The sequence below is a fragment of the Thamnophis sirtalis genome, unplaced genomic scaffold (genome assembly GCF_051295495.1).
Source record: "Thamnophis sirtalis isolate CommonGarterSnake01/CBP01778 unplaced genomic scaffold, rThaSir2_p1.2 scaffold_2, whole genome shotgun sequence".
In the NCBI taxonomy this organism is placed as follows: Eukaryota; Metazoa; Chordata; class Lepidosauria; order Squamata; family Natricidae; genus Thamnophis; species Thamnophis sirtalis.
Genome location: NW_028261382.1, coordinates 169665051 through 169683299, shown reverse-complemented (window position 1 = coordinate 169683299; position 18249 = coordinate 169665051). Strand labels below are relative to the sequence as shown.

Here is an 18249-nt window from a genome sequence, read left to right as displayed (position 1 = left end):
TCAAGATAAATAAGCATTTCAGCTTTAGTCTTGTCTTAGAAGTGAACTTACCAATAGTAATGGAATTAACTTTTCCTTTTATCTGTATTGTAGATTTAGTGCACTTGAAGATGTAAGCTACTTGCTTGAGTTCAGTGTCTGAAATTAATAGGTCATTCTTGTTCTCCTGGTACTCCTGCATTGTTTGCAAAAAAAAAAGTTTAATTAATCTTATATTAGCTGTTACCACAGATAAGAAAGTAGTATTTGGACTTTCCTCTCAATCTCTACTGCTTAAAGAGAGTAAGGGCAAGTGGGGGGGGGGGAGGGAAAACATAACTTGCAATTCCACTCTACAATTGTTTTATATCTGTTTCCCAATTTAGCAGTATATATCATTAGGACGTAACACTGTTTACATTTAAGAAACTTTGGTATAGTCATTAAATTGCTGGTCCAAAAACCAGGAGACTGTGAGTTCTAGTTCCACCATAGGCATAAAGTCGGCTGGGTGACTTTGGGCCAAGTGTTCTCTCTCAGCCCAACCCACCTCACAGGATTGTTGTGGGGAAAAAGGAGGCAGGAGTATTAGGAATGTTTACTGCCTTGAGTTACTGTACATATAAAGAGGTGGAATGAAAAAATATAACAACAGCAATACATAACATGTATTAAAAAAGAAATACAGTTCAAAATGGAAATCAACACAGTATGTTAAATATTTGTATGTAAAATAAAGCACAGAAGAAGGAACCAATTACTTATTTGCTGCATATGCTCCCTGCAACATACATATTACAGATCCTAGAATACTCCCAGGGCACACAGCTAAAATTTGGCAGCAAACTTTCAATTCAGTAACATGGTTCCATCCTATGGTTGCTACCACGTTCAAATAAGGGGCCAATGACCAACACTAACCCTTAGCAGTCCTTGAGAGCAAAATAACTACCGTATTTTTCGGAGTATAAGACACACCGGAGTATAAGATGCACCAAGGTTTTGAAGAGGCAAATTAAAAAAAGAAAGTAGGTAGGTAGATAGATAGAGGGAGAGACAGGGAGAGAAAGAGAGAGAAATACAGTAGGTAGGTGGGGAAAGAGAGAGTAGTTAGGTAGGTATATAAATAGAGAGAGAGAGAAATAGAGAGAGAGAATAGGTAGGTTGGTAGGGAGAGGGATAGAGAGAAAAATAGAGAGAGAGAGAAATACAGTAGATAGGTAGGGAGAAAGGGAGAATAGTTAGGTAGGTAGGTAGATAAAAGGAGATAGAAAGAGAGAGAGAAATACAGTAGGTAGGTAGGGAGAGAGAGAGTTTGTAGGTAGGTAAGTAGAGGGACAGAGAGAGAGAAATAGAGAGAGAAATACAGTAGATAGGTAGGTGTTTCTGCTGGCACAGCACTTGATCAATGTAATTCTCATCAATCAGTTAAAGAGCTTTCCAAAAGGAAAACAAAGTTTTTGCACTGTGCAAACCTCCCAAAAACGGCCCGTTTTTCACAAAAACGGGCCCGTTTCCCCCCCAAAAGAGAGGCATGAATAGCCGGGGGGGGGGGGGACGAGCAAAAAACGGCCTGTTGTTCACAAAATCAGGCCCATTTTTTGTTTAAAAAAATTGCACGCATAGCCTTATGGAGGCTTATAGAGTGCTGCTGGGAGCTTGGGGGGGGGGGCAAAAAAACAGCCCTATTTTGCTCATTTCTGCCCTCCCCAGCCCCCAGGAGCTCTCTGAAAGCCTCCATAAGGGTATGCACGGCCATTTTGGTGAAGGGGCGGGGCTTCAGGTGGCAAAAAAATGCTGTATTTGGTGTAAAAGACGCACCCAGATTTTCAGCCTCATTTTTGGGGAAAAAAGGTGCATCTTATACTCTGAAAATTCGGTAAATTATACTGTCTAGGGCTCTAGGCACAAAATGGTTTGTCATTTTTTTTAAAGAAAGCGTTCTATCTTGAACATTTGACCTTAGGTAAAGAAACAACTTATAATGTGAATGAAAATTAGTCAACAATAAGTTATTGCTTCCACTTTTCCCTTATGATACAAGCAAACATTGAATTTTGGGCTGAATTTTGTAAATCCAGCAACATTCTTTTTTTCCCCTTTCTGTCAATTTCTTGGGATAAGAAATAGGGTATTGCTCTTCAAAGGAATTTGGAAATTAAAGTAATTGAGAAATATTGCATCGTACCAGTGTTTTGGCAAACCCATAAAAGCCACGAAGACTGAGTACTGGTATTTACAGGGCTGTCTCTCCCACTGGATGAGATTGATTCTGTAGGCTTATCCTGACAGAAGCTGATGAAGTTCTCAGCCTTCATCAGGGAAAAGACTAGGATCTCTTGGCATGACTATAGTGTTATTAATAATGTTATTATTATAATATTGATAAGAATAGAATGAGTCGTATTCATTGTTTTTCCTTTATTAGCAATGCACGAAGAATCATTTTCATTCTTCATGCAATCTCCACACGACCCATTAGATCTCATCGTTTAGGCCTCCTCCGAGTTCCATCCGCTGGCCAATGCCGACTGGCCACCACGCGGAGGAGAGCCTTCTCGGTGGTAGCCTCGACCCAATGGAACGATCTCCCCGTGGGGATTCGTACCCTCACCACCCTCCAGACCTTCCGCACAGCCCTTAGAATCTGGCTATCCCGTCAGGCCTGGGGCTAAAGATTGTAACCCGCCCGAATGGTATGAATGTTGTGTTTTAATCATGTATTGTCTTATATGTAAAATTTTGTCTTTTCCCCCCCTTGGATTGTGAGCCGCCCTGAGTCCCCCCAGGGAAAATGGCGGCATACAAATAAACAATCTAATCTAATCTAATCTAATCTCTGTAAATATGGAAATGTCTTATTTCTTACCTAGTAACAATTTAAACAGTAACAGAGTTGGAAGGGATCTTGGAGGTCATCTAGTCCAACCCCCTGCTCACACAGGACTCTCACACTAAATTTGAAGTAGAATTACTATATGATGTAGAGTTCCTGTATGATTTCCAATCTACAGTAAATTACAACCCTACTACTTGGCGATTGCTCATCCAAGTATTAACCAGTCCCATAGCTTCTCAGCTCATAGATGTTGCTACCTGTTGGATCCAATATATGTTTCAATTAAGAGCCAAGGTGGCGCAGTGGTTAAATGCAGCACTGCAGGCTACTGCTAGATCAGCAGGTCAGCGGTTCAAATCTCACCGGCTCAGGGTTGACTCAGCCTTCCATCCTTCCGAGGTGGGTAAAATGAGGACCCAGATTGTTGGGGGCAATATGCTGACTCTCTGTAAACCGCTTAGAGAGGCCTGAAAGGCCTATGAAGCGGTATATAAGTCTACTGCTATTGCTAAGTCTACTGCTATTGGTTATTTAAAATTCTTAGGAAGTAAAACTATTAATCCTATTACAAAAAAAAAATCAAGCACACAATTCTTAGGTAACAATTCAATGGAAAAGTCAATTACAATCAATTGTAAGATAATTTCCAGTGAGTTGAACTTACCACTCTCCATTTCTTGCCTTCAAGTTCTAACACAGGAGGGTAACTCTTTTGAGGAAGTACTTTGGGAGCCTCAGAAGCATAGGTTTTGGTAGGAGATTGCATTGCTACTCCTTGAACACGCAGGCTGGGATTTTTATGGGTCTTCTGGTCATCAGAGACATGTCGAAGCCCTATAAAAATCACAAGCAATAGTAGAAATTTTTAAAAAGTTTTTTTTTTAATTTACAAGCTTTGCTTTGTTAATACACGATACCAGGGGTGGGTTTCGACCGGTTAGCACCGGTCCCTGCGATCCGGTTGGTCACCAAACCCGGAAGTAACTTACTTCCGGGAATGGCGAAGCCCACCCCCCTGCGCCCGCCCGCACACCCGCGCCCGCACACCCGCGCCCGCACACCCGCGCCCGCACACCCGCGCCCGCACACCCGCGCCCGCTCCTTATCCGGTTTTTACGAATTCTGCGCTTCTACGCATGCGCAGAACGCATACAGCGCCTGCGCGATCCTCCAGGAGCAGCTGGAGCATCGCGCAGACGCTAGTACGCATGCGCGTGGTGCGCGCGTGCGCGAGGACGCCGCATGCGTGCAGGAGGACGCCGCCTGCCTCGTTCCAACCGAACCGGTTGGAACGGGGCGAGAAACCCACCCCTGCACGATACCCAAAGTAATAGTCATGTACTGCATTTCGTAAATTGATATACATTTGAATACATCTATTTGTAGAACATTCATTTGATTTAACTGTCAAATTAAAACAAATGGTAGAGCTTAAGGTTTCCGAGAAAGTAAGGAGTAACCTTAAGCCTCCTGGGATAATTCAGGTTGCAAGAGGTAACTCTCAGCCTTTAAATGTTATCTGAACCAGAATCATGAGACAAGCTCTCCAGATGTCGGCATCTCCCATGACTTTCCATGTTATTGTCAAAAAGCTGTTGGAAGTTGCTAACATTAACAATGGGAGGACCACAGCTTCTTCGTCCTAACCTGTGTTCTTATTGACCTAAGTGTCCTCCAGTTCACTGCCGTATTTATTTGTTTGTTTGTGTATTTATTTAAATTATATAGCTGCCCATATTTCAATCAACTCTGGGCAGTGCCCAATTAATGTCCTTATTGATCCTAGTATTCTCCAGTACAAATGTGGGTATTTATATTTCAGTAAATCCCTAGTTTAGGTAGTAAGTGATGTATCGTGGCACGACAAAACCGCGCTCCACTAAAGCGCGCCTGATTAAACCGCAGGGCGACAACAGCGACCGCGGAGAAAAAAGGGCGCTTTAAATAGCGCTGTGAAAGCAAGCCGATTCAAGTTAAGGTAAGGGTTAGGTTTAGGGTTAGGTTTAGGGTTAGGTTAAGGGTTAGGGTTAGGTTTAGGGTTAGGTTAAGGGTTAGGGTTAGGTTTAGGGTTAGGTTAAGGGTTAGGTTTAGGGTTAGGTTAAGGGTTAGGGTTAGGGTTAGGGTTAGGTTAAGGGTTAGGATTAGGTTTAGCGTTAGGTTAAGGGTTAGGTTTAGGGTTAGGTTAAGAGTTAGGTTTAGGGTTAGGTTAAGGGTTAGGGTTAGGGTTAGGTTTAGGGTTAGGTTAAGGGTTAGGGTTAGGGTTAGGGTTAGGTTAAGGGTTAGGATTAGGTTTAGCGTTAGGTTAAGGGTTAGGTTTAGGGTTAGGTTAAGAGTTAGGGTTAGGGTTAGGTTTACGGTTAGGTTAAGGGTTAGGGTTAGGTTTAGGATTAGGTTTAGGGGGGTTAGGTTTAAGGGTTAATTTTAGCTTTAGCTTTTACAGCGTGCTTTTTTCGTCGCACTGTGATGACGTCAGCTACGCGGTTTCGTCGAGCGCCCTTTAGTCGAACGCGGTTTTGTGGTGGAACCGTGATGTATAGCTGGCCTGATGCACATACAAGCATAAATGTGGTTGTAGTATTTAAAATAGGACAACAGATTCAAAAATGGGCCTGCACTGTGCCCCAGAAATAAAACATGAATGTGGACTTCTATGGAAAAAAATGGCCAACTGAAGAGGGCTCAACTAAAGAATAAAGATCAACTAAAAGTAGAGAATAAAGATCCAGCAGAATAAAGAACCAGTGAGTAGATCAGCTAATCGTAATTCCTTTCTGGACAAGGAAAGGACTTGAGATTGCCCACAAGTGCTCCAAACACTTGCTCCTCATGAGAAGATTGCAAGACAGCAGTCTCCAGCAGGCTTAAACTCTAGGAGACAAGGGAGCGGCGGTGCTTTTAAGGGTACTAGGTTCACATACTTCCTTTTCTAATCATTTTCAGAAATTGCTTGTTAACTGCTTTTCAGCTCTAAGGTATGTTTGATTCAACAAGTTGAAAATACCAGGTGAGTTCGTTCCAACCCTTAGTGAAAAAAGTTTACAACTTTGGATTTTATTTTATTTTTCTTTTGAAATAAACAGCAAAAGGGTGAATTAGAACCTTGATTCTGGCACTCCGTTCTCCACTAACAACTAATGTTCCACACAACAACCGACACGTTTCTTTAATGAACCCTACGCAGAGAGCAAGAATTGTGGTTGTTAAATGAGGCAATTAAATGTGTGCCTTGCTTAATGAGCACAGCAATGTACAACCGTCACTCCAGGTTTAATTGTGGCCCTAAGTTGAGGACTAACTGTAATGGCAGATAGCGTTAAACTGAACTTCTGGGTCCATTGCTCAAGAATATGTCAAATGTTTCAAAAAATTTATTCCACTCTGTATTAGTAAATCAAATTTAATTGCTCTTCTCTTTTACCTGTAATCTTCAGTTCCTTTTATTCCTACTGGTGTCCAACCTTCAAATCCCATTCTATCATTTTTTTTCTAAAAAGAATTGAAAACAAAAGTATTTCCCCATGGGAAGGATTCTTATAATTAATTTCAAAGTCCATTTCAAATTCATCTGGACCCTTAAGTCTTCTTGTAACTTTCCAAAATCAATACTCTAAAAAAAACTTTTTGCTGTTTATAAACAGCAAAAATATTTTTTTTCTTAAACTCATGCTCAAAACTTCATTTACTAAGGAGAAGGAAACTGCAATAAAAACTTGCTGTTCTGAAAGTTCTTAACACCTGGGAAGCAGTAAAAATAAAACAAAATCCAAAAGTGTTTAAAAAATGAGGTTTGGTTGAGCTTTGTGTCCACACAGGTTACATTAGGCTGTGGGCTTCGATCAGTGTTTCTCAACCTTGGCAACTTGAAGATGTCCGGACTTCAACTCCTAGAATTCCCCAGCCAGCATTCGCTGGCTGGGGAATTCTGGGAGTTGAAGTCCGGACATCTTCAAGTTGCCAAGGTTGAGAAACACTGGCTTAGATGGATGGAATCCCTTGACTCCCAGCCGCTCACATAAGCCAACCACTAAAACTTGGGTTCCTGTAGCCTACTCACAAGAAGGAGCTGTCTGGAGTACATATGGGCAATCTCACAATCTCAACTTTCTCCAGAAGGTTTCGCCAGCCATGATCCAGCGCTCGGCTGCCAATCTCCATCATAAATGCCGTCCCCACTGCTTCGGGGATGTTCAGCTCACCATTTCTTCCCCAGAAGTGTCTGCAGTGTCAGATTCCCAAGTTAAGCATTTTTAGCATCAAGACGTTTGCATTCATGAAAGCAAGTGTTGTTAACTTTTATGAGGAAACGTAGAGAGAAATGGTTTGAAGAGGTGCTAAGTTTATGGTAGGCTTCATACCTTTAGTAATTGTTTCTCCCTGGTTCAATTGTGCAAATAAAGCTGAACGAGATCCGGTGGCATCCTCTTTTGCATTTTCTGTATCGATGGCAGGAGGAGGTCTTGGGGGCGGAGGTGGCAGAGGAAGTGGTGGCGGAGGAGGAGGGAGGCCTTGTTTGTTCCCTATAGCAGGAAAACTTGATGCTGCTGATGCTACTGGACCCTAATTATATTGTTTTGAAAGAAAACAGATGGAGTTTTTGTAAAATGTAATTTTACTCCCATGTTGTAAAACAACCAAATGAACAATTCAGCTAATAGACAAAAAAGAGGAGATATTTCTCTATAACAGCCATACAGGTATTCCTCGACTTGCAACATCACTAGAAAAATGAAGCATGACCATTTTGCACACTTACAAGCGTAGCAACATCCGCATGATCCTATATCCATTTGTCAGCTGTGACCAGGGGAGCTTTTGCCCAGGTTCGCCTGGTGCACCAGTTGCGGCCCTACCTGGACCGGGAGGCACTCCAAATGATCACTCATGCCCTTGTCACCTCAAGGCTCGACTACTGTAACACGCTCTACATGGGGCTGCCCCTAAAGAGTGTCCGGAGACTACAATTGGTCCAGAATGCAGCCGCGCGAGCGATAATAGGTTGTACCTAGGTACACCCATGTTACACCTATCCTCCGCGAGCTGCACTGGCTTCCCATCTGTCTCCGGACACACTTCAAGGTGCTGGTTATTGCCTTTAAAGCCCTACATGGCCTAGGACCTGGATATCTCCGAGACCGCCTCCTGCAACATACCTCCCAGCGCCCAATAAGATCGCACAGGACGGGCCTTCTCCGGGTGCCATCGGCTACGCAGTGCCGGCTGGCGGCTCCTCGGGGGAGAGCCTTCTCTGTTGCTGCTCCGGCCCTTTGGAACGATCTACCCCCTGAGATCCGGACCCTTCCTACTCTTCTGGCCTTCCATAAGTCTGTTAAGACCTGGCTGTTCCGGCAGGCCTGGGGCTGTTGATCTTGATTGAGCCCCTTTTAAAAACTGAGTGTATGTTGTGTTTTCTGTTTTTAAGTCGCTCTGTCTTATGTTTTAATCTTTTTAAATATTTTTAAACTGCTTTTATGTGAGCCGCCCGGAGTCCTTCGGGATTGGGCGGCATACAAGTCTATTAAAAGTTGAAAGTTGATCAAATGATCGGCAGTTGACTCATACTTGTGACGGTTGCAGTGTTGCAGAGTCATGGGATCCCCTTTTGTGACAAGCAAAGTCAACAAGGAAGCCAGATTCACTTTACAGCCATGTCACTAACTTAACAATTGCAGTGATTCACTTAACAACTGTGGCAGGAAAGGTTGTAAAATAGGGCAAATTTCACTTAACAAATGTCTCACTTAAAACAGAAATTTTAGGCTCAATTGTGGTCGTAAGTTGAGGACTGCCTTTGCCCATCAGCTATTTCATCTGGTAACTAGACTTTCGTTGCAGCTTGAAAACAGGTGGTGTAACATTTAAGCTTCATAAAGACAACACTAGTGTACATTTACAGAAGAAACACCTTAACAAAAGATCTACATCTCTGGGCCATGGCCCACCTGTTCTAGTAGGTTGTTATATGATCTTCTGAGCTTCACAGTCTCTTTTTTATGTCTGGGTATATGAATGAACAGAACAATATAGGACTCCGTAATTATATGAAGCATACAAAACTTTATAGGGCTAGAGCCTTTTCACCAACCGAATGAGATTTTATTCTTTCAGGATTTTACTAATTGATGTTAAGTGGACGTTCAGTTAAAACATAAGCATTTTTCAGATGTTGAGAAGATATATATTTGTGAACAAGTACACTAAAGATAAACTTAGAATAAACACCTACAAATTAATCTGGTTTAAGGCAGGCAGAATTAATATCCTTAAGAAATAAATAGAAATCAGAGGTGGGTTCCTACCAGTTTGCACCTATTCGGTAGAACCAGTTCGTCAAATCTACCGAACCGGTTAGAAGAGGTTCCACCAGTGGACCCGGAAAGCAGGCCACACCTACAGAAGAGGTTCCAAAAATTTTTGAAACCCACCACTGGTCCTTGGATATGATTATTCTACCCTATCATGCTCCTATTTATAAAACTCAGTGCCTCTGTGGAAGGTAAGGATGACTACTGCGTTTGTGGTGCAATCAGAACATTGCGTGTGTTGAAGTTGTTTTAACGCAAACCAAAGATGCCTTTTAAAAAACAAGTTTACATCATATTCTTATGCATGCCAGTGCTGTGTGTGAGGTCATTTAAGGTGGTTCTGACAAGTGTCATTGGCATCTTCATATCCGGTCACATGGGTGGCAAGCCACTCCCATCCGGTCACATGGGCGGCAAGCCACTCCCACAAAGGAGGCCACACCCACAGAGTAGGTTTGAACAATTTTTGAAACCCACCACTGATACAAATATCTGTCCAAGAGAGAGTTAGGGGTTTGTAAAAATACGGACAGGTAGGCAAGATACACATAGTTCACAAAGGCTCAAATATTTGGTGGATTTCTTTTATTTTTGAACTCTGGTGTGCCTCTTTTAGAGCTTATAATGTCATTTTCATGTTTCCTACCTCAAAAGGGCAGGAAACTGCTGTCAGTTTCCACCTCTAGCTTGAGGAGAGGAAGCTCCAAGAGGAACAAAAGTGCTGTGCTTCACATTCAAGCACCACTTCTGGGTTGAAAAGATTATCCAGTGACATCACTGTTGCCTTGGAGACGCCCAGTTGGCGGCTCCTTTCATGTCCCTATTAATGCGCCCACTCAAGTGGTACCTATTTATCTACTCACGTTTGCACGCTTTCGAACTGCAAGGTGGGCAGGAGCTGGAGCAAATGACAGAAGCACACCCCGTCATACAGTAGCACTTGGGTCTCGAACGTGGGCCTGCTGTTTGTCAACCCAGCGTTCTAACCACGTGTGCCACCACACTCCTCAAGGGCTGTGCTAAGCAATAACAAAACAAAACATGAACCAAGCCATGAGATTTATTAAGGATATATGGCTTTGTGTTATATGTATATCGAGCCACTCTGTCTTGTTCAAAAACCACAATCAAAGGAAGTCATGCAGGGGTGAAAATTGAATGGTTCTATCCGGTTCAGGCGAACCGTTAGCGGCTGCGGTGGGAAGCTCCGCCCACCCACCCTCACATCATCATGTCCCATGACGCTCTGCGCATGCGCGGAAAGTCCCCCGCGCGCTGACATTTGCAAACCGGTAGCGAAGGTAAGTTGATTTCACCTCTGAAGTCATTTCTTACTGCAAAAGGCATAACAAATTGCCTAGGGACTTTTATGATTGATTGTTTGTTTGTTTGATCTGTGTGTCTCTCATCTTGTCTAGAATATACGTTAAGCATTAGAGCACCTTTGCCAGTTCAGTATTAATGACCCAATGAAATTGGCTATGTTGCTATGACAAATATCGCATTGCTCACAAAATGTTACCTTTACATATCAACAACCATCGGTGAAACATGCTAAAGCTGGAAGCTGTAATTAAAAATGCAATGGTTCTGCCAAAACCAAACATACCTCCTTATAATTTAGCAGCACAGACACTCAGTCACTGGGTGAGGATTATCAATCAGTATCTTTGCACATTGTATTTCTACTCCAGTTTTTAAATGTCATCTTTAGCGGGAGAAGAAGAGAATTAAAAAGTCCAACACTCTCATCTCTTCTCCATTTACAAATTCCAAGTGAATTCGAGAGACAAGCTTTTTAGTTACTGCTGTCATTCATGAAACACTAATTTTGGCTTATTACTATAACTTCCATTTAAAACCTGATATTCATCCATTTGACATAACGGTTTCCCTGAGAATTAATGTGAAAATGATATGTAGCAACCTCCAATAAATATTTTGGCACAAGTATTATCATATATTATTAGTTTGGCACTATGTATTGTCCTACATTGCCTAACCATTTGAAATAATGGACAATAACAAGAGAACAGCTGTCCCCCAAGGAGGCAGCTGACATAAACCTAGGAGACAGACATTGTAAACATTTGTGCTAAATAGTTTTTATAAGCTGTTTATAAAGATTTATTGTTAAAACATCTGCTCAGATTTAATCTAATGAATTGCTAGCAATAGCAAACACCTGCTGCATGGAGGCAAGGTCAACCCTTGAGAACCTGTAACATGCCTGGGGAATGATGATGATTTTACAGAAGCCATAAACTGAACTCTGTGTATTAAAATACACAGAAAAGGCTATTTAAGTAATTTTTAAAACCCAAGTTAGGTAAAGTTGCAAAAGAATGCATGAACAAAATGGGGAAGAAACCCCAACCAATATAATTGGCTTGGCTGGGACATGTTGTTCTTTGTGATGATTAAATGTTTAAAATGTAGATCCAAGTCAGAGATGGTATTCAGCAGGTGGAGAACCGGCAGAAGAAATTTTGAGTAGTTCGGAGAACTGGCAAATACCACCTCTGACTGGCCCCGCCCCCATCTATTCTCTGCCTCCTGAGTCCCAGCTGATCGGGAGGGAATGGGGATTTTGCAGTATCCTTCCCCTGCCATGCCAACCAAGCCATGCCCACAGAACCGGTAGTAAAAAGTTTTGAATCCCACCGCTGATCCAAGTATACAGATAGTCCTTGGGTTACAACCATTCATTCCGCAATGGGTTCAAAGTTACAACAACGCTCAACTAGAGGACTTATGGTGGTTCCTTGGAGTTCTGGTCATTGCAGCATCTCCACAGTCACATGATTGAGATCAGGGTGATTGGCACCCAGCTCACAATTATGACATCATAGTGAGTCACAGTCACATGACTGCAGTTTCTAATGATCCCTGCTGGAGAGCAAAGTCAATAGGGAATCCAGCAGGAGATGTGATCAGATCAGGAGATGTGATCAGAATACTGAATAACAGAGTTGGAAGGGACCTTGTAGGTCATCTAGAACAGTGGTCTCCAACCTTGGCAACTTTAAGACCTGTGGACTTCAACTCTCAGAGTTCCTCAGCCAACTGAGGTGTGCCCTTACTAAGGCTTTATAGAGTGCTACCAGTACCTCATGTGATCTTGATTCAATTCCTCTGTTAGGATTGCATTGGCTTTTTTGGCTACTGCCACACACTGCTGGCTCTTATTTAATTGATTGTCCATTAGGACTCCAACGTCCCTGAGGTCCTCTCTTAATAACACGCATGGTCTTTGTTTAACTGACATAATTGCCTTCACTAAGTAATGTGGTCACATGAAGTTCCATTCTACAACTGTGACTTAGCAACAGAGTTCCTGGCTCCATGGCCATCACAACTTGAAGATTACCTGCATATAGTTTTCCTAATTTTCTTGGAAACAGTCAATTATGGAATCAAAGACACTTAAGAGACAGAACATTTAAAACCTTCTCCTAACTCATTTATTTCATAAAGTTCTTTGTCCTGGAAATATACACAGTTTCTGGGAACCAAAATGATATTTTTGTTTTTTCTCTTAGTTCAAGAATAATTTTAACCCCCTCCACCACTAAATTGGGAACACTGCTGTACAATAATGTATTAATTCCCTTTTTTTCACAATGAAAAGGTAAGGAATATACTACTTACAGTTTTACTCCAGATGAGCCCAGTGGTGTGATATTCTTTTATGTATGCTTGAAGCTCTGTCCAAATATTCAGGAATGATTTCACCCAATCAATGTGACGCAAATCACTATAACACAATAAAAGCATATTTGAACATGTTCTTTAGGATCCTGTCTCACCTTCAAGACAAGGAGAGAACTGCCACTGATGGTAATTTGTAATCACTTGAATCATGTTTAAAAAGCTACCTACTGAAATTCAATAAAGGTAGCCCTTGACTTGGGGCAGCAATTAGGAGAGAAAATTATGTCACCTGCATGCTGGGTTATAAAGTGAGGCTCTACTGATTAATGATGGCAATATCTGCATCCCAGTTGTCATCATTAACTGAATCCAGATGAGACATTTCTTCCTGGTTTCCCACAATAAAAGTCAGTAGAGCAGGGGTGTCAAACTGACAGCCAGCGGTCCAGGTGCATCACACACACAGGCCACACCCATCCCAGTTCCGCGAAAGGGAAAAACATCATGAAAGGTCACGTGACACGGTGATTTTGACACCTGTGCAAGTAGATAACCCAGCAGGAAGTTTGAATTCTCAGGCTTGAAGGCAGGTAAATGGCTTTTCCCAGGAGGGGGTTAGGGGATACATAAGGGGGGAGGGTACATGATATGCGCAGCATGGGGTATCTGATGCTGCAACAGAGGGTTGGGATGAATGTGTGAGGTGGTGAACGAGGTGCTGTGTCGGTTAGTGTGGGTGTGTAATGCTATGTGTGTTAACGCTTAAGATTTGCAGACTTTAATTCCCAGAATTTTGGGAATTGAAGTCTGCAAGTCTTAAAGTTGCCACGATTGGACGCCCCTGCTTTAGAATGTAATAATTCAGACACACCAGCCAAAGTAAAGTAGCTAAATTGGTTGATGGAGGTGGTGGTGGGGAGTATTAACTTACCTATGCTTGTAGTCTTTTAACACCCTATTAGTATAAAATGTAGCAGCATCATTCATCTCCTTTACGTAAGGCCCTGGCTTAGCAGACTAAAAGAGAACACAGGAGCATTGTGTAAAACCACAGGAATCGATTTTTAAGAGAGAAAGAAAAGGTAAATGTAATTATGGGGGGGGGGGGATGACGACTGATAGCTATTTTAAAGAAACGTAGATATATCAGAGCCTTGTGGAAGCCTGTTTTGCTGACCTTGTTCTCTAAGAAAAGTAAGGTCACTTCATGACACCAGATAACTGTTTAGTTATCTATGCTTGCAAATTTCCTTGGCAGCAATATGGAAGCAGTCTGGAATATATGCCACTGCCTTTTTTCAGGAATGCGTTCATGACTTCACAGTTTAGGCGACAGGCCTGGTGATCTCTTAGCCATGTACTAAACAGATCCAATAACGTTTCCATTGGTCAAGTCAACTAAATGTTTCCACCCGCCAATCTCACTATTGAGGGATAAAGTCCCATTCAACAAATATCTGCAAACAATGAGGCCTGAACGAGAGTCAAACCAACCCAAGGTTGCATGATAGATAAATGTTGTGGCCCAGCAGGAGCCGCTGGAGCTGCCACCAGACTCCGACAGCGAGGGGCCCTATGAGTCGGCTCTGGAGGATGTGGAGGACCCTGGACAGGATTCCGACTCCGAACAGGGCGCAAAGAGGCTGGTTGGCACCAGGAGGCACCTGAGCCTTAGACCAGTGGGGAGGAGATAAGGGAGAGTAAGCCGGACGCTAGCAGTGAGTTGTTCCTGGATGCACAGCACAGAAGAGCTAATAGGCGTCAGGAACAGTTGCACAAGTACAGGATGTAATTGCACTCAGCTGGTGGTCATTAGGCTCCTCGCCAGACTATAAAGGACTGCTTGTGTACACGCCCCTCTTGCAGAAGTCAACGCAGGAATTAATGTCAGAAAACATTATTGTGAGCTTGGTAGGCTGGATTGCTGCCAAGCCTTATCTGTGCTGGATTGCTGCCCAAGCTTGTCTGCGCCAGTTTGCTGCCAAGGACCTGTCTGTCTGTTAATTAAATACTGTAACTTATCTTTGGCTCGGATTGTGTGTTGGTGTGGGACAAGGGGGGTCAGAACAGATAAGCGTGAAAAAACTGGGTTTTTTGTTTTTTTTTAAATGTCCACTTCTAAAATTCAGGACTTACGATTGTTATCCATCCAAGAGCTGGAATACTTTCGCTGACAGCAGACAGATGATTAAACATATTGCTTCCACGATTTCTCTCTCTGAACGTCTGAATTTGCTGAATCTTTTCCGATATTGGTTTTAGAAGAACGGCAACTTCATTCTGCAGTATAAACAAAATGAAGAAATCAGTAGCAGGAACAGAAATGTTTCTTTTGGTATGTGTATGTGCATGCATGTGGTGCACGCACGCACGCATACACAAACCAATTTTATTGTCATTATTGAAACTGAGATCTTCTCAATGTTTGTTCAGTGTGTTAAAGCTACCCAGCTCTTCTGCTATCAGAGAAGTCATGTGTCTAATGTGATGATGATATGCTGTGTTTTGAAATATTTGGGGTTATACCAAATGATGAAATGTAGATAGACTCTAAAGTAAAAAATCAACTTCCTGGGCCTTTTAAGGTTCTTACATGATGAATTTGTCTTGTGAGGTAAAATGTGTTTCAGTTCTTATATATCTAGGAGCCTTCCTGTTCATTCTACCAAGAGGATTCATAAATATTTCTTTTCTAAAATTCTACCCTGATAGCACTAGCTTTAAGAAAAGTCCAGAAGATATCAAAGTTATCAAAGAACCAGACAATTAGTGCTTATAGAAATTTATCCTTTTTAGGAAAATAAGTCAATAAGAGTTAACCAGAGAGGCAGTTTCTGTAAGCAGGGCAATAAAGATGAGGCTAGAAACAACACCAGAATGTTTCCTTCCTGACTTCCTTACAGGATTAGCTCTGCAAAAATGGAAAAAAACAAAAGGAGATTTCTTCCAACAACCGGTTCTCCGAACTGCTTAGAAAGTTAACAACCGGTTCTCCCGAATAGGTGCGAACTGGCTGAATCCCACCACTGGTCTAAGTGTTATTGCTATGGAATTGAAGATGCACCACTAGAACAACAGCACAACCTAATTATAAATGCATAAGGGAGGATAGAAAGGGGTTTCGCTAGGAAAATACAAGCAGTTTTGGTGGGAAGAAGTCTTGATATGTTTCTAGATCATTGGTGCAAATGAACTTTTTTATTTTGTGCCTTCAAGTCAGTTTTGACTCCCTGGATTAGTCCCTGAAGTTATTTTCTTGGCAAGATTTCAGAATCTTTCCTCAGTTTGCCATTGGTTCTTTCATGAGGTTGAGAGACAGTGATTGGCTCAAGATCAGCTGGTTTTGTGCCTAAGATGGGAGTAGAACTCATTGTCTCCTGGTTTCTAGCCTGATGCCTTAAACAGTACATCACATTGGCTCTTAATAACAAATGGAATATACTGGCATAAATCACATAATAGCACTATTTTCTCTGCATAAAGTGATTTCTTGAATGGAAATGATCAATTGCATAACAGAGAGTCACATAAACAGAAATCACATGCAGTAAGGGAAACTGTATTTTAGTGGGAATTCTTTATACATAATAATAACTTTAGTTTTATTTTATTCCAGTTCCAAAATGTTTTAAAAATAACTTCCCACTTCTTGTTTACTTAAACGATCATTTACAGTTGTTCTTAACCTATTGCTGGGAGCATTCGAAACAAATTCCAAATAAGTAGAAAAGTTTAAATCGCAGCTTTCCAAAGAGTAATTTTGCAGGCAGTAGCTACTCGCCAGCTAGTACAACGTAAACTGTAGTATCGGACGATGGTTTTCTCATGTGACCATTTCCACTTCACATACAAATATAGAACATAACCATAAAAAGGAACAAAGCATTCACTCTGCTAAGTAATTTATTGTAGTTGTTACAGGATTGACATGCCAGCTGGAATTATCTTCTTGGCTCTTGCTATTTTTGCAGATGCAGGGAAATGACAGGCTCTTTAAGATGGAATAAAATGTAAGCCTTGCTAGCAGAAACATATCTCATAAAAATCACAATCAACAAACATTTCTTTGTGACTTGCTGGGCATGGGATACTACATTTGAACGAAAGAATCCTAAATGCTTCAGAATGCTAATGGTTTTGTTTTCTCTTATTACTTTAGGATAAATTGTGCAATAACCCCCCACCACACACACACACACACACACACACACACACACACACACACACACACACACACACTGTTTCTGAATATTTGCAAAGCCGTGAAGACATGATCACCAATCTACCAGTTTAAAAACTGTCTGTAAAGTTCAATGACACAACTGCTTGCATTTTCAAAGGTTGCTGTCATCTTAACATGCTTTTCTATTCCCTGGGAATTCTGATGAAAATTAATGCTTCTCCTACCTGTCTGGGTTTTGTTTAAGTTTGTTACTTTAGCTTAAAGTATAAACAAAAAACTGATGATGTCACATTAACGAAGTATTTTCTCTTTTGTTCATATCGAGTTTTCTTCATGCTGTAATGCACTATTTGGAAACCTACAACACATATTTCTTGCTTTCAACAAGACAAAACTATTATATCACTTGTAGTAGAAAATGCTACTGAAACAGACGAACGCTTGTTACAGAATATTTATTTTGCATGACAGCTGTGCTTTATGTACACACGTACAGCTGTGTTAATTTTACACTACAATATATGACAGCAAAAAAAAAGTTTTTCTTTTACTTAGAGGACTCACCACATCCTATATATTAATCAACGTTGCTAGAGGTTCTAAATTACTAATAGCTAACTTGGGGGCTACCAGGAATTGTGGGGGGGGTGGGGTTGTGGTGCAAAATTCTGGAGAATACCAAATTGTTTGAATGTGCCATCTCTTTTCCAGATTTTAATCTGTGTTGGATGATCCTAAATATTATTTTGCTAGCATGTGAAATTAAGAATATTGTATTATAGCTTGGAAGTTCATACATGTTGTTAAGCCTCTGGCTCATGACCATTTTTCATATTTATAACCACTGCAGCATCGCCTTGGTGATCTGATCAAAATTTGGGTGCTTGGCAATTGACGCATATTTATGACATTTGCAGTGTCCAGGGGTCATGTGATCACCTTTTGCGACCTTCTAAGCAAAGTCAATGGAAAGCCAGATTAATTTAACAACCATGTTACTAACTTAACAATTGCAATGATTCACATAACAGCTGTGGCTAGAAAGGTCGTAAAATGGGAAAATCTCACTTAACAAATGTCTCACTTAACTACAGACATTTTGGGCCAATTGTGGTCGTAAGTCGTGGACGACCTTTACTGAAAATTTAATTAAAATTAGCCTCAATTTACTTTCATTAAATCTGTCAATGTCTTAGAAAAGATTAGTGGGTTTTTAGGAGAGAAGGACAATCTTTGAAAAGTTTCATAGATGCTGTCAGGCCTGCAATTATATCCCTGTTCAGATTTTTGGT

At 41.4% G+C, this 18249-nt stretch overlaps 1 protein-coding gene across 2 annotated transcripts in view; it reads right to left on the bottom strand.

Moving 5' to 3' along the window:
• The window catches only part of CAP2 (cyclase associated actin cytoskeleton regulatory protein 2), a 44513-nt gene that overhangs the window by 6770 nt on the left and 19494 nt on the right, over nucleotides 1-18249 (bottom strand). For both annotated transcript variants that reach the window (XM_087707429.1, XM_087707430.1), the window contains exons 5-10: nucleotides 14911-15054; nucleotides 13706-13791; nucleotides 12772-12877; nucleotides 7174-7375; nucleotides 3483-3652; nucleotides 52-175 (exon numbers count right to left, since the gene is read on the bottom strand). In XM_087707429.1, coding sequence (XP_087563555.1) covers nucleotides 52-175; nucleotides 3483-3652; nucleotides 7174-7375; nucleotides 12772-12877; nucleotides 13706-13791; nucleotides 14911-15054 — 832 coding nt within the window. The remainder of the gene's footprint in view (nucleotides 1-51; nucleotides 176-3482; nucleotides 3653-7173; nucleotides 7376-12771; nucleotides 12878-13705; nucleotides 13792-14910; nucleotides 15055-18249) is intronic.